The sequence below is a fragment of the Dinoponera quadriceps genome, unplaced genomic scaffold (genome assembly GCF_001313825.1).
Source record: "Dinoponera quadriceps isolate SergipeBrazil2010 unplaced genomic scaffold, ASM131382v1 scaffold1692, whole genome shotgun sequence".
In the NCBI taxonomy this organism is placed as follows: domain Eukaryota; kingdom Metazoa; phylum Arthropoda; class Insecta; order Hymenoptera; family Formicidae; genus Dinoponera; species Dinoponera quadriceps.
In genome coordinates, this window is record NW_014555923.1 from 716,887 (window position 1) to 729,350 (window position 12,464).

The 12,464-nt window shown below is 39.8% G+C and overlaps 1 protein-coding gene across 1 annotated transcript; it reads right to left on the bottom strand.

Annotated features, from left to right (window-relative positions):
* Positions 1-964: 964 nt before the first annotated feature.
* On the bottom strand, positions 965-8,903 carry LOC106745842 (innexin inx2-like). Its single transcript, XM_014621810.1, has 5 exons — positions 8,723-8,903; positions 7,830-7,981; positions 3,754-3,996; positions 2,020-2,315; positions 965-1,246 (listed from the first exon to the last, which is right to left on the bottom strand). Exons 1-5 carry the CDS (start codon positions 8,901-8,903, stop codon positions 1,024-1,026), a joined length of 1,095 nt encoding a protein of 364 aa, XP_014477296.1. The 3' UTR covers positions 965-1,023.
* Positions 8,904-12,464: the final 3,561 nt, after the last annotated feature.

The window sequence follows — 12,464 nt, forward strand, 5'->3', positions numbered from 1 at the left end:
GCGTGAAGCCGTGTATTGCGCGCCCGCTCGCCGATGCAAACGCGCATCGGGAAGAAATTCACGAGCGACGGATGTCGGGGCTCGATTCGCGAATGACGAGGTCGGCGCGAATGCCGATCGGTGCTTTTTTCCCAACCACGATCAATGTGCCATCACTGGGCCCGGTATTCGCACGTACGTCCGATTTGATATTTAAGACCGTCTCAGGTTCATCTTCGGATGCTTCGTAGCCAATGAAACGAGCCGTACGGCATCGGAAGATGAACTTAGGACGGTTTTGTGCGGGAGATCCGACGATGTGATTATCGGCCTGAGAAGCAGCCAATAATCACTCATAATTACGAATATAGCATTGCAAATCGGAAGAATCTCGCTAAGGGAAGTGTCTCTCGATAGCTGGAACTCTTTTCATCGATAAAACTTACTGCAGAAACGGTGGAAGGTCTAATTTATTATTTCTTTCTTATCATCTCGATCATCCACAAGCCTCCTGCATACCCCTGTATACCCGCTGCGATTGTTTGCTCGGTGACGTCAGAAGCGAGGAAACTGTTTGGGAAATTTCTCCGTCCGGCTTCACTTTCCGAACAATATACGACAAAAGGGCCCAGGTGGAAATGTTTCCGTGAAAAGTCCCGGAATACTCACTAAAATTATCGATGAGACCACCGGTTTTACACCGAATTCAATCAGTGACATTCTCATTGATCCAACTTGCCAGAGTGAATTCCAAACTTTTTCGTTGAACTTCGATCCTTTATTGAAAGCTTCACAGATTACACATGTTTCTCAAGTTGAAAAAAAAAATATATATATATATATATCACACGTCTTCTTCTTTGTTGCTTTCTTATTCTTCTTCTTCTCTCGTCTTACAGTTATGCATTCAATTCGAGAGTGTCCGTTGAATGTTTGCGCTTTGCCGGAGGGGGGGTGGAAGAGGGAGGAGGAGGGGGGGGGGCACTTGGAGTTCCGTAAATCGAATCCCGAGTAATGCTACTTAGGAGGAAATCGAGACGAGATCTAGATGAAGTTGGCGAAACTCTTCGTCGCGAGCGCACTCGCTATCTCGTTAACCAGCTCCCGGTATACAAGCGGATTGACGTTCTCCGCGAGTTGTTGCAGCAGGAACCAATCGCCGAAGTGGAATGCCCGTACGACACGCTCGGCCTTGGATTTTCGGAGCGTGCGAGTCGCGCCGCGCAGGAGATACACTCTCGCCCGGAACTGCGAGAAAACTGTGATCCTGCGAAAGAGACGCGCGCATCAGCACACAGAATACACGAGAACAACCGCGACGATCGCAAAATTTTCACTCACTGTTTCCGTTGAGATCGAAAAATGTGTGATCGATCGAACATAGATTAATGGAAAAAAGAAAAACGTTCCGAAAACTTTCCTCTTGCTCTGACGATCGATAAAAATAGTGGATGCAAAATGAAGAAAGAAAGAAACGGAGATATGGAGAAATCCTTTTGAAGATTTTGAAGTTTTGGGAAATATTTCAGATAGAGAAAATGAAGCTTCAGTTTTCGCAGTGCGTGTTAATACCATTCGGATATATTCGTATGCAATCCTTTATAATTCATTTATTATTACGGAAAAGCTCTCACGCGTGGATTTTCTCGTCTTCTCCGACGTCGTGATCCGAAAACTGATCGTTACCGTAAAGCGGGATCCACGATGAGAATTTAAGGCGTATGATTTAAGAAATTGACTAATCAAAATCGATCTTTCTTCTATAATTCGACTGTGATTGGTGGTCAATTCCTTAAGACTTAAAGCTTAAAGCAACTATCGTAGACCGGGACTTAAGGGGGATCTACAATAAGAATTTAAGGCGTTTAGAAAACTGACCAATCATAATTGATCTTTCTTCTACAATTCGACTGTGATTAGTGGTCAAATCCTTAAGGCTCAGAGCTTAAAGCATCTATCGTAGACCGGGGCTAAGACTATCAAAATATCGTAACGCAAGCACTGCGCCGCCGAAAGCGCGGATATCCGCAGGTATATCACCTGTATATCACCGCGAGGAGGCCGGAGCCCGCGAGGAAGACCAGCCAGAACCACAGCACGACGAAGATCTTCTCGTTCACTACGTTCAACGGCAGCACGCAGAGCATGTCGTGGGTCTGCACCGAGCCGGCCGGCCCGAAGGTGTGAATCACGCACTTGGTCATCTTCGGGAACAGCCGCGCCATCGGGTCGATCCGATCGTGCGGACTCCCCTCCAAGGCGAAAGAGCTCACCAAAAGCCCGTACCGCCTGAATTGTCCCTCCAGGAATACATCCAGCAGATATATCTGTCCCACCTATTGTTTGTTATATGATAAAATAAAATCACAGTAAAAAGAATACAATAAAATAGGTACAGAAATACAATAAAAAACCGGGGAGATTGGCGATCTCACTTCTGGCGCGCCTCTCGCGGCGTCCTCGGGATATAATTGTGTGCAAAGAGAGAAAACACTGAGGAGGAATTCTTTTAGGATTTCCAATTGTAGTCGCACAGGTAAAAGAATTGTACACTGGAGAAAACATTGCTACATTCAAGTAAATATTCACGTAAATATTTAAGCGTTAGTAGTAATTTATTTTATTTGGATCGAGCAAATACCACCTGAATACAACACACTGAAAGAAAGAAACCAAGGTGCTACATTCAACAATCGATAAGTAATGATAAAATTAATGTGACACGTAACCTTCCTTTCAACCTATCTTTTCTCGCGATATCATTAAGTCAATTTCACGGCTATTTATTAACTGCTGAAGTAATATGAAAGCTTCCGGAATATTTCGTGAATACGTCCGGCCGCTCGCAAGTATATAATTTCATATCCTTTTATTTCATACGCTATTATGTTCAAAAATTTTGAGCGTACGTTTCTTCCCGTTTCTGACGTCATTGAGCAAGATGGCTACGGCCAGAAATTGGGAGCCTTAAAACCAGAAGAAAATACAGTCGAAGCCGGGAATGACTATATAATTTTAATGGGATTTCTCTCGCAGTGAACAAACGTCGAGAACGTCTTCGAACGACGAACGAGTAAAAAGGGAAGAAAAGATCGTCGGTTTTTTTTCTTTAAATGTATTTTTTCCTTTTCTCCTCGTCTTTATGAAAATGGCAGGGAAGTTTCTGCGATATAAAGTGGCTATATTTTACGTTGAGGTTCCTCGACGAGTATATTTCTGCGCGAGATACAGGTGTACCTCGTATATGTGTACGCAATTTGTGTGTGTGTGTGTATCGGGTTTGCAACAAAGTTTCGACCGCTCGTCTCCGCCCGGGTGGTTATCGAACCGGAGTTAATTATTCACCTTTATTTCCGCGCAATTTCCTCACCTCTGACGTCACAATCTCGGCTGACTGACATAAGTATTGACATTGCACGGAGAAAACAAATTTTGCTAAAACAGCAAATGTTTATCAATATAGCGACAGCGGAAGGAAATTTGTTTAGACAGCAAAAAATTGGTTTAGACGGCGGAAAGATTTGTTAAAAGTATCATTAATTGTCCATATATATACCCAGCAAATAGCAAATTAATACTCTTAACAAATCTCTCTGCCGTCCAATTGTCAATCTTTTCTTGTCTAAACAAACTTTTTCGTCCGAACAAAATTTGTTTTCTCCGTGCGCTCGTGGCCGAACCTTTTGTAAGAATCCTCGGGGACCTTTTCGCAGACTCCCGAGGAGACAGAGAGAGAGAGAGAGAGAGAGGGTAGGAGGGGGGGATCGCACTTACCGAATTTAAAAGGTTCAGCAGCTCGCACGCGAGGAAACTGAGTGCGTAGAAATTGTGACCGTGCAGATTCGTCTTGGTGAAGTAATCGACGAGCTGCTGCTTCCTCTCCGCGGTCCAGACGTCCCGCAGGAACGGGGACGCGAGATCCCGCGAGAGGAGGCCCAAGGTGCCTCTTTCCCAGACGCCCCACAGCGCGCGCGGCACGTAAAAGAGAATGGCCTGCAAGCCGAGGACGAAGCAGACCTATCGAACGTCGAATTTTATTCCCGATTTTTCGCCGGTTTAAGCTTTGATTTTAAACATTAATTTCCTCGCCGCAGCCATCTTAATTAACACCTTCGCTACCACCGCCGCAGACGCGCGTGTTTTTCTCTCAATTTATGATAACGCATTGCGATAAATTTGGAAACGAACAGCATCGTTGAGCGAAAAAGGCCAGAAAATAGATGTAGGATGACCTTGGTTTAGGAATAGTTGCATTTCCATCCTAAAAAGACCGAATTGGGGACGTATTTGGACAAAATACACCCTGGGCTGTGGTGTGAGATTTTCTTCTCAGATCCTGGTAGCGAACGCGTTAAGGACGTTAAAAGCGAGAAATGTCCGAGATTCTCGCGGAATACGTCGAAGTAAAAGGATGTGATATAATATTTGTGATCGAGCGAGCGAATTTGTAAAGTGTTCCGAAAACTTTCCCTCAACTTGACTTCAACAATCGAAATAAATAGCCGTAAAATTCACGTGCTAATATCGTGAGAACAGATAAGCTGATAATAAGATAAAACTAGATAAAACTAGATAAAAATGAAGATTGCCCCAAATAGCACAGTGACTTCTGCTGTTCTGAGATGAGAGTTCTCGAGGCGTGTCATGTTAATTTGATCGTTATTTACTCATTGTTATGGCAAAAGAGTCCGGGATATTTTATAAATGTTATTTTATCATATCCTTTCATTTCGAGGTATTTCGCATGAGTTTTGGGCGTTTTCTCGCTTCTGACGTTATCAAAGATTACTGCACAAAATTACTGCAGCGAGGCAGCAGGAACTTGAATTTTACAGTGGTGTCGCGCGGATGACAGGTTTCATCCGTACGCACTAAAATGCATTTCCCGAAAAACACTAGCAAGCATCCGTTTTCCGCCTCCGTATATTTGTCAATCGGGAACTGTTCTCGTCTGCTTTAAATAAAATCTTTTATGATGGTAATTTCCATTTAAATAAATATTATTACTTTCTAAAGCGATTTTCTCATTGAAAATGTCAATTTAAAATTAAGAAGACACTTGTCATCCATTCCAGGACACGACCATTCCAGGATCAAAGCTCGTGTTTCCACCTCTTCATCGATAACGTCAGGAGCGAAAAAATACACATTCCAGATTCCTGCAAAATATATGAAAGTAAAAACATGTCCGTGAAAAGGCGACAACTGCAATCGGTTAGGCAGATTTGTAAAATATTCTATATTTATTTATAAATTAATAATTATAATAAATTTTAATAAATTCCTCGCTGCGTTAACATATTTGTTTCATAATTGAAATGTTTAAAAAAAAATTGTAAAGCTTTCATCAGCAAGATTGTCTCACCTCTTGACAATCGTGGAAGTTTACGCGGATATTTTCCGTTCTCCGTGAAAACTTGAAATTAATATACAGGGTGTCCCAAAGTAATCTCGTGGTGTGCAAGTAGAACGGGTGAAACTGAGTAGAAAAGCTCCTACACCATTTTGCAAGTAATACTTGAATATTTGCAAAATGGTACAGGACTTTTCTGCCCAATTTCATCCGTTCTGCTTGCACACCATGACGCGAAGGTCGAATTGCGATACAGAGTGATATGGATAACCGGTGAATCTACAATCTCCATTTTCACTTCCCGGTGCCTTCCCGCTTTACGTCCTCTCTCGGACGTTTTCTTTGCACACACACACACACACACGCACACGCACACACGCGCGCGCGTATATGTGTCCACGTTCGTCGATTTCATTCACGCTCGCGCAATATGTCTGCATGCCACTTCCTGACCGTCGGAAGCACGAAGTGCAGTCGTTACGATGCATCCCGCGTACGTTGGGTGCAAGTCGATGTGTATGCATTCGCGATATGAAAACTTATACGATCGGCCGATTCGGGCTCGAGCGTGTCCTCAGCAGCATTTCTCTTCGGCTTTTTCTATTCTTCAGCGCACCTCATCGGAAAATAATTCCAGAGTTTATCTTCTTCGAGGAATATCTCGATCTTTCATTCTCTTCCTCGGGAGAAATTTTCCTCCGAGATGTCGGCCGAACATGAGAGTATCTCGGCCGAATTTGATTAAGCTCTCCTGGTTCGCTTCGTAGTCGTCTTGTTTTGATAACGCCGAGGAAGGGAGGAAACGAAATGCCCGAAATTTCTTGCAAAATACGAATTGAATTGACAAGATACGCCCGCAAAATGGAGAGACACTTGCGATTGATCGAGCGTATTTGCGAAATTTACCGAATACGTTCTTTTTTGCGATTTTATCGATCGATAAATAATCGTAAAATTAACGTGACATACGATCTTTCTTTACAGCCTCTTTTCTCATGACTGTCGCGTTATTTCACGGCTATCCATCGATTGTTTGAAATGAAAGGATGGCTTTTGGAATATTTTATAAACGCTCTCGATCGATGGCAAATATTATTTTACTTTCTAATATTATTTCTTTTAATTTAACGTATATTTTGCAAGAATTTTGGGCGTGTGATTTTTGTTTCTAATCTTTCGCCATTAATCAAGATGACTGCCGTGAGGAAACAAGAGCCTTGACACAGTTGGTCCGCGAATTAATTTTCTCAGGAATATTTTCAAATCTTTACAGCATGTCAATCAAAACACATTAATCTACATACATGCAAAATTAAAAGACAATTAACCATATCGAAGCTCGAGATAATTGAAGTCAAAAGCCAATACTATTTATCATCAGTGATAAACTGACTCATCGTGATGGAAATATATAAAGATACTATATAAAGATAGTTGAACGCAGTTATAGCCGGCGAAGATGGAAGATATATCGAGTAAAATATAATTTAACGTCTTTCTAAAATAAACGTGTCCTTTTTTCTCAAAAAAAAAAACGTCTTTCAAAACTAACTGGAACACACCTGATAAAATGAAGCACACACAATTTCTGATAATATTTGAAATATATGATAGCTAATCTGTAAAGACCTGTTGGGGATTGTTTGTGCTACAATTTCCTTCGTTCTCTTGATTAGGCATCGTTTTAAAGATGTAATAGTTAACGAATTAATAAATAATCTTAAAGATCTATAATTAATATGTAGAGATGCAAGAAAAATAGAAAAACACGGAAAGTGTGCATCTATTGAAATACATATGATATACATAATAAAACATGTGTTACAAACGGTCCATCCAAATGTTTACGTTACTTCAACAGGGTGAGTGTGTTAAAGTGTAACATGTTAACAAAGCCAACATGTTAATTTCATTATATTTACGTACTTTTTAATACATTCTCCGTGTTAAAGTAACGCAAAAATTTGGGTAGACAGTTTTAAACGCAAAATTTTTTACCATGTAATCATAAACAACGTGTATCTAATACGGGCCAGCTAAAGATATTACATATCAAGGCACAAAAAACGATTATTTCTTTACAAGTTTTAAAATATTATACAGCGTTAGATTGATATTCACTACAGTGTCAAAATTATATATCATAAATCATGTTTATCATCATTTAGCACAGATTTTATAAGCTTCATTGCGTTGCACAGACTAACAATCTTGAAGTAATCCGACTTTAACGCAGAGAATGTATAAACACTTCTACTTCCAAATGTGAGCTTTAAAAAACACATAGAAAAAGAACCGTAAAATCAATGCGACAATACGATCTTCCTTTTCGGGAAGCTTCGATATACTAATGGACTATCGAGATATCTTCCAACTCGTTGAGCTTTCTACTTCACCTTCGCTCTTTTTCCTTCCTGTTTTTCACACCTAACCTCTATCTAACAACTACATATATCCCATCATATCCATATCGTGATCGTTCTAAGCTCCAACTGACCCACTGATAATACCGATGATGACGAACTTCATCATTTGGAAGAGCCTGTCCTATGCCAGCGTTCGCGACATCCCGTCCGGGAACGCCGTTCAGATGTCGGGACACCGTGAACGTGCTATAGATCCAGCAATACGCATTTACGGAATCCTTGTCTGTCAGGAAGATACAGGAAGAACATTATGTTGTGACCGATGCAGCTCGACTAGCAGCTGCGGTCTACACCGAGCTTCAATAAAGCCTGAATTAATGTTCATTAAACTGAAACTCGTCCGGTCTCTCTAATCGCTCACATTATGGATCTGGATATGCGTATACATTGTAATCTGATTATTAATTTATTTTCGCAGCTCGATATATCATATTATATTTGAGCATGATAAAAATTATTCGAACCAGTGAATTTCGGCTTAATAAATGTTAATTGAAGCTTAATCGTAGCATATTGCTTATTATCAATATGAAATGATTTCTGTGTGTTGCAGAGTATTAATGATAAAATATTTAAAGGTACATAGATTAAGGAAATGTACGTTAAGATAAAGATACGTAAAGATACAGTTATTTAAAAGATCACTTCGCTCCAAAGTCATGTTCAAATATTTTGTTGTCGTTGCGCCAAACCAATAATTTCAGTCTATGAATAACTGATGATAAAAATATTTAAAGATACGCGCGATCTTCTCGAAGACGTTCCAAAGTGACGTTTAGATACACTATTGTCAAACCGACAATTTCTGTCAGTGAGAAATCGATGATGAAAATATTCATGACTTTATGAAAGATATTCTATTTTTAATTTATTATTATTATATTCAAGATATTCTAGTGTTTAGGTTCGCTGCACCGCGACTGTTCGCATTCGTTCGCAGCTCGGAGGTTAATAAGATTCGTACCAATGGAAGCATCGGTCATGCAAGAGATCGGTTCGCCGATGTATTGCTTGGCGCTCACGAGGACGGTGCAAATGACCAGCAGGAGGACGGTGACGCGTGAATGTAACCTGAAGACGACATTGTCGATACAGACGGATTCTTCCTGCAGGAGGCATTTGACAGGTGCGAAGAGGTCCAACATGCTTGTCGGGTGTGGCTTTTTTTATCCGTCACTTGTTTCTCAAACCGCCGAAACAAAGCAGAATAGAGAAAATTCCAGCGCGCGTTAACGGAGGAAATGTGCGCGTCCCGTTCGACGGCTCGATCGCTCGTCCGTTGCAAAAGTCACGAAAGTATTATGAGAAAGCCATAAATGATCGAGTAATAATCGTTGATTAAAAAATAAAAGCTCTGTCTACAGACCTTCAAATGTGCTCAATTTTTAAATATACTTAATTATTATTTATAGGCACTTTCGCGTTATTTCTCGGTTGACTCGTGATACGTTGAATAAATCTTGGGATTGATCGTGTATCGAGAAACACACACGGTAAAAGAACATATTTTGTACTTGTGTTAAAATCAATTCTTACGAAAATTTTTGTGTTGAATTTTTAACATATGCGTATATTGATTTAACATAATGTGTTTGTGTCATCTCAATATTTTGTGTTAAGTCGATATTCAACTTGTGTGTTAAAATATAATAAATTACAATACAATTTATACGACAGTGTCGATTGACACTATTATGAATATTAATTTTCTGTTAATTTTTACAATATTTTGATACAATATTTCGATATAATATTACTTTTCAACGTACATTCACTTTGTATTAAACTAACACAAAGATTTCCACGGAAATCATATTCGGAAATAACATGAATTTTTGACTTATCCACGGTTTCACGAAAATTGATCTGAAATATTCGAAAGATCATCACAAGCCAAAATGTGCACTCGGAACAGCAATGATGTACCTTTACAATAAAAAAAAAATAACCAAGAATTGTCAAAGTGAAATGTCAGAGATATCGATTCCTAAATTTTGTACTTGAGGAAATCGGACATTTCATATTTAATAACACGATAGATTGAAATTTCTTCCTAGTGAAACAAAACTGCAGTCAATCCGTTGGGAAAATACGACATTACTTTCCTTCCAACCCGATATATTATTTCCTTCAACTCCCTCTACAAGTGCGTCGATGGAAGTCAAATATGTTCGCTCATAGAAACTTCATCGAAACTTAAAATATAAAATGGACGAAGTGCTCTGGTCGAAAGGGGGAGAGCTAAAGAAAAAGAAGCTGCCTCTACCCTCGATTTCAAGGACATCCTTTATTAGTAAAAAATATAGTAATTATGATAATTATTATTATCTCAATTACATATCGTAGTAAGATAATCGTTATACCGTCGATTAGAGATAACTGCATATTAATAATGCGCGCGTGTAACGTCGCTTTGTCGTGTGCGTATGCGCGTATGTGTACGTGTGTCTGTGTGTGTGTGTGTGTGCACGTCACTCTGTATACGCATGTGTGTGTGTAATCACTAGATTCAGATTGTCACTAAACCTACATAAATGTTTTCCTATATACAAACAAACATGATCCTAAGGCGCGGATGGCCGCGATGGGCGGCGCGCCAGGTTTCCGAGAGTCTGTTTCTTGCTAATTAATAATATCCCCTCTGAAAGAGAGGCCAGCCAACGAATATCGGATTAACAGGATCCCCTTATCGCCGCGACAGCCGGCGAGAGGTATCGCCGAAAGAGAGGAAGAAAGAGCGAGAAAGAGGGAGAAAGAGAGAGAGAGAGAGAGAGATAGAGAAAGAATTATTCTTTCTTCGTTTCTCTTTATTATCTCCATCCTCCCTCTTATTCCCACCTCTCGCTTTCTTTCTCTTTATTCTAGCGCGCACCGCTAGATTACTTCTAAGAAGCGGTCGGTTTTACAAACCTCTTTTCCTCCCCTTCGCCTTATATATACAAACTGTTTGCACTGTCGACGATCACATGCATCATTATAGCTGCATATTATAGTAGGCACGCTCATTCGGTGTCATAGAGTCCGTAAACATCCTGCGAATCATCGGCGATCACTTCTTTTTTTCATGCGCATCTCTCTCTCTCTCTCTCTCTCTCTCGTCCTTTTTTCGCTGTTCTCTCTTTCTCCACCTCCCCCCCCCCTTTCCCCTCCATTGTTCAAATATGATCATATGTCATTATCCTTCGCAACATAGACGCAGATACGGTATTTCGGTAGTCTCTCGAACTGTACCAACGATCGCCAAATCTTAAGATGTCAAATCGACAAGGCATGTCACGACCCGTCAGAAGTCACGTTTCTAATCTACGTCGATTCCAGTTCACGTTCCCTTTGTATTTTAAGTCAATTTAATTCTATCTCTCGCCTCTCCGGCGATTCTCTTCGCGCGAGAGAGAGAGAGAGAGAGAGAGAGAGAGAGAGGAGGGGGGTTCACAAAGTACAAAACAATCTTGAGCAACCGCTGAAGACTACAATCTCGAAATCTACGACAATCAACTCGCTGATTTATTTACGAGTAACGGGACAAGTGGCGGCCGACGGTTTCTCTATACTGTAGGAAGGATTTGGTAACATAAATTTGGTAATTATTACTAAATAATTCGATGAAACGTTACCAAGCCAAACGTTCGGCAACGGTTGCGAAAGGATTTCATTAGATGAGATAAATATTTCGTTCTGAGAACCAAGATTTAATTGCTTGGACCATACATTTAGATCATTAAACTAAATTTAATATCGATACCAAATCTTGATAGTAGGAGATGAGATACATTTGATAACTATTATTAAACATATGATACGTAAGAAAAATTGTTTTAGATAATTATTGTCGTTTTATTTTAAAAGATTTCATTGTTCTCACGTAAACCATCTTAAGATAATAACTTGACACTCCACTTCATATTTTGATGTATTTTTTTTCACTTCATACATGAAAATTCTCCGTAGTTTCGATCTCGTAGAAGTCACTCATTCAATTACTGGCCGCGACCCGTGCTTGCTTTACGTTAATGATCGAACCGACCGATTCTACAAGTTTTCGTGATGTCTTTATGTTTCGTACTTTTAATATATCCATGTATAGAGAAAGAGAGAGAGAGAGAGAGAGAGAGAGAGAGGGGGGGGGGGGGGGGGGAGNGTTACCAAATATTTTATAAGAATGGAAGTGAATGATTTTGTAATACTTACCAAATATCTAATAATAATTATAAAACATTTCATAACAAATGTTAAATATTTAGTAGCAATTTTACTATTTTATTTAGTTGATTCAACTTTGAATAAAAGCCTGCTTATATTGCGGGTCAACTAAATATTAGTAATTAATATCCAATAATTCGAAACGGTTACCAAATATTCCGTATTTCGAGATCTCTAAGTTCATTTAGCAAATATTACTCTTCCTTCAGCGTGTAAAAATTGCAACGCCACCTTCCTTCTTTCTCCCCTTCCCTTCCTCGATAACGACAATCAAAATTACAAAACGTATCACATACACTTATACGCATCGGATTATCATTAATCTAATTCTTCTATTATTCTACCGTGTCTCATAGGAAATAATCGCAACACGGAGCAAATGCAACCCAAGTTGAGCGGTGTGTGTGTGCTTCTCTTTCTCTCTCTTCTCTATAATAATTTCAAGACTCTATAATATTTATCTCCAATGTTCCCGATATAGCGCACGATATCGTCATATCGGCAGG

Excerpts from the sequence above, each read along its gene's own strand:
- LOC106745842 (XM_014621810.1), bottom strand. The coding sequence starts at position 8,903 with ATGTTGGACCTCTTCGCACCTGTCAAATGCCTCCTGCAGGAAGAATCC. Across the intron at positions 7,982-8,722 it reads CATGACCGATGCTTCCATTG|ACAAGGATTCCGTAAATGCG; the intron begins GTACGAATCTTA and ends TCTTCCTGACAG. Across the intron at positions 3,997-7,829 it reads ATCATCGGTATTATCAGTGG|GTCTGCTTCGTCCTCGGCTT; the intron begins GTCAGTTGGAGC and ends GACGTTCGATAG.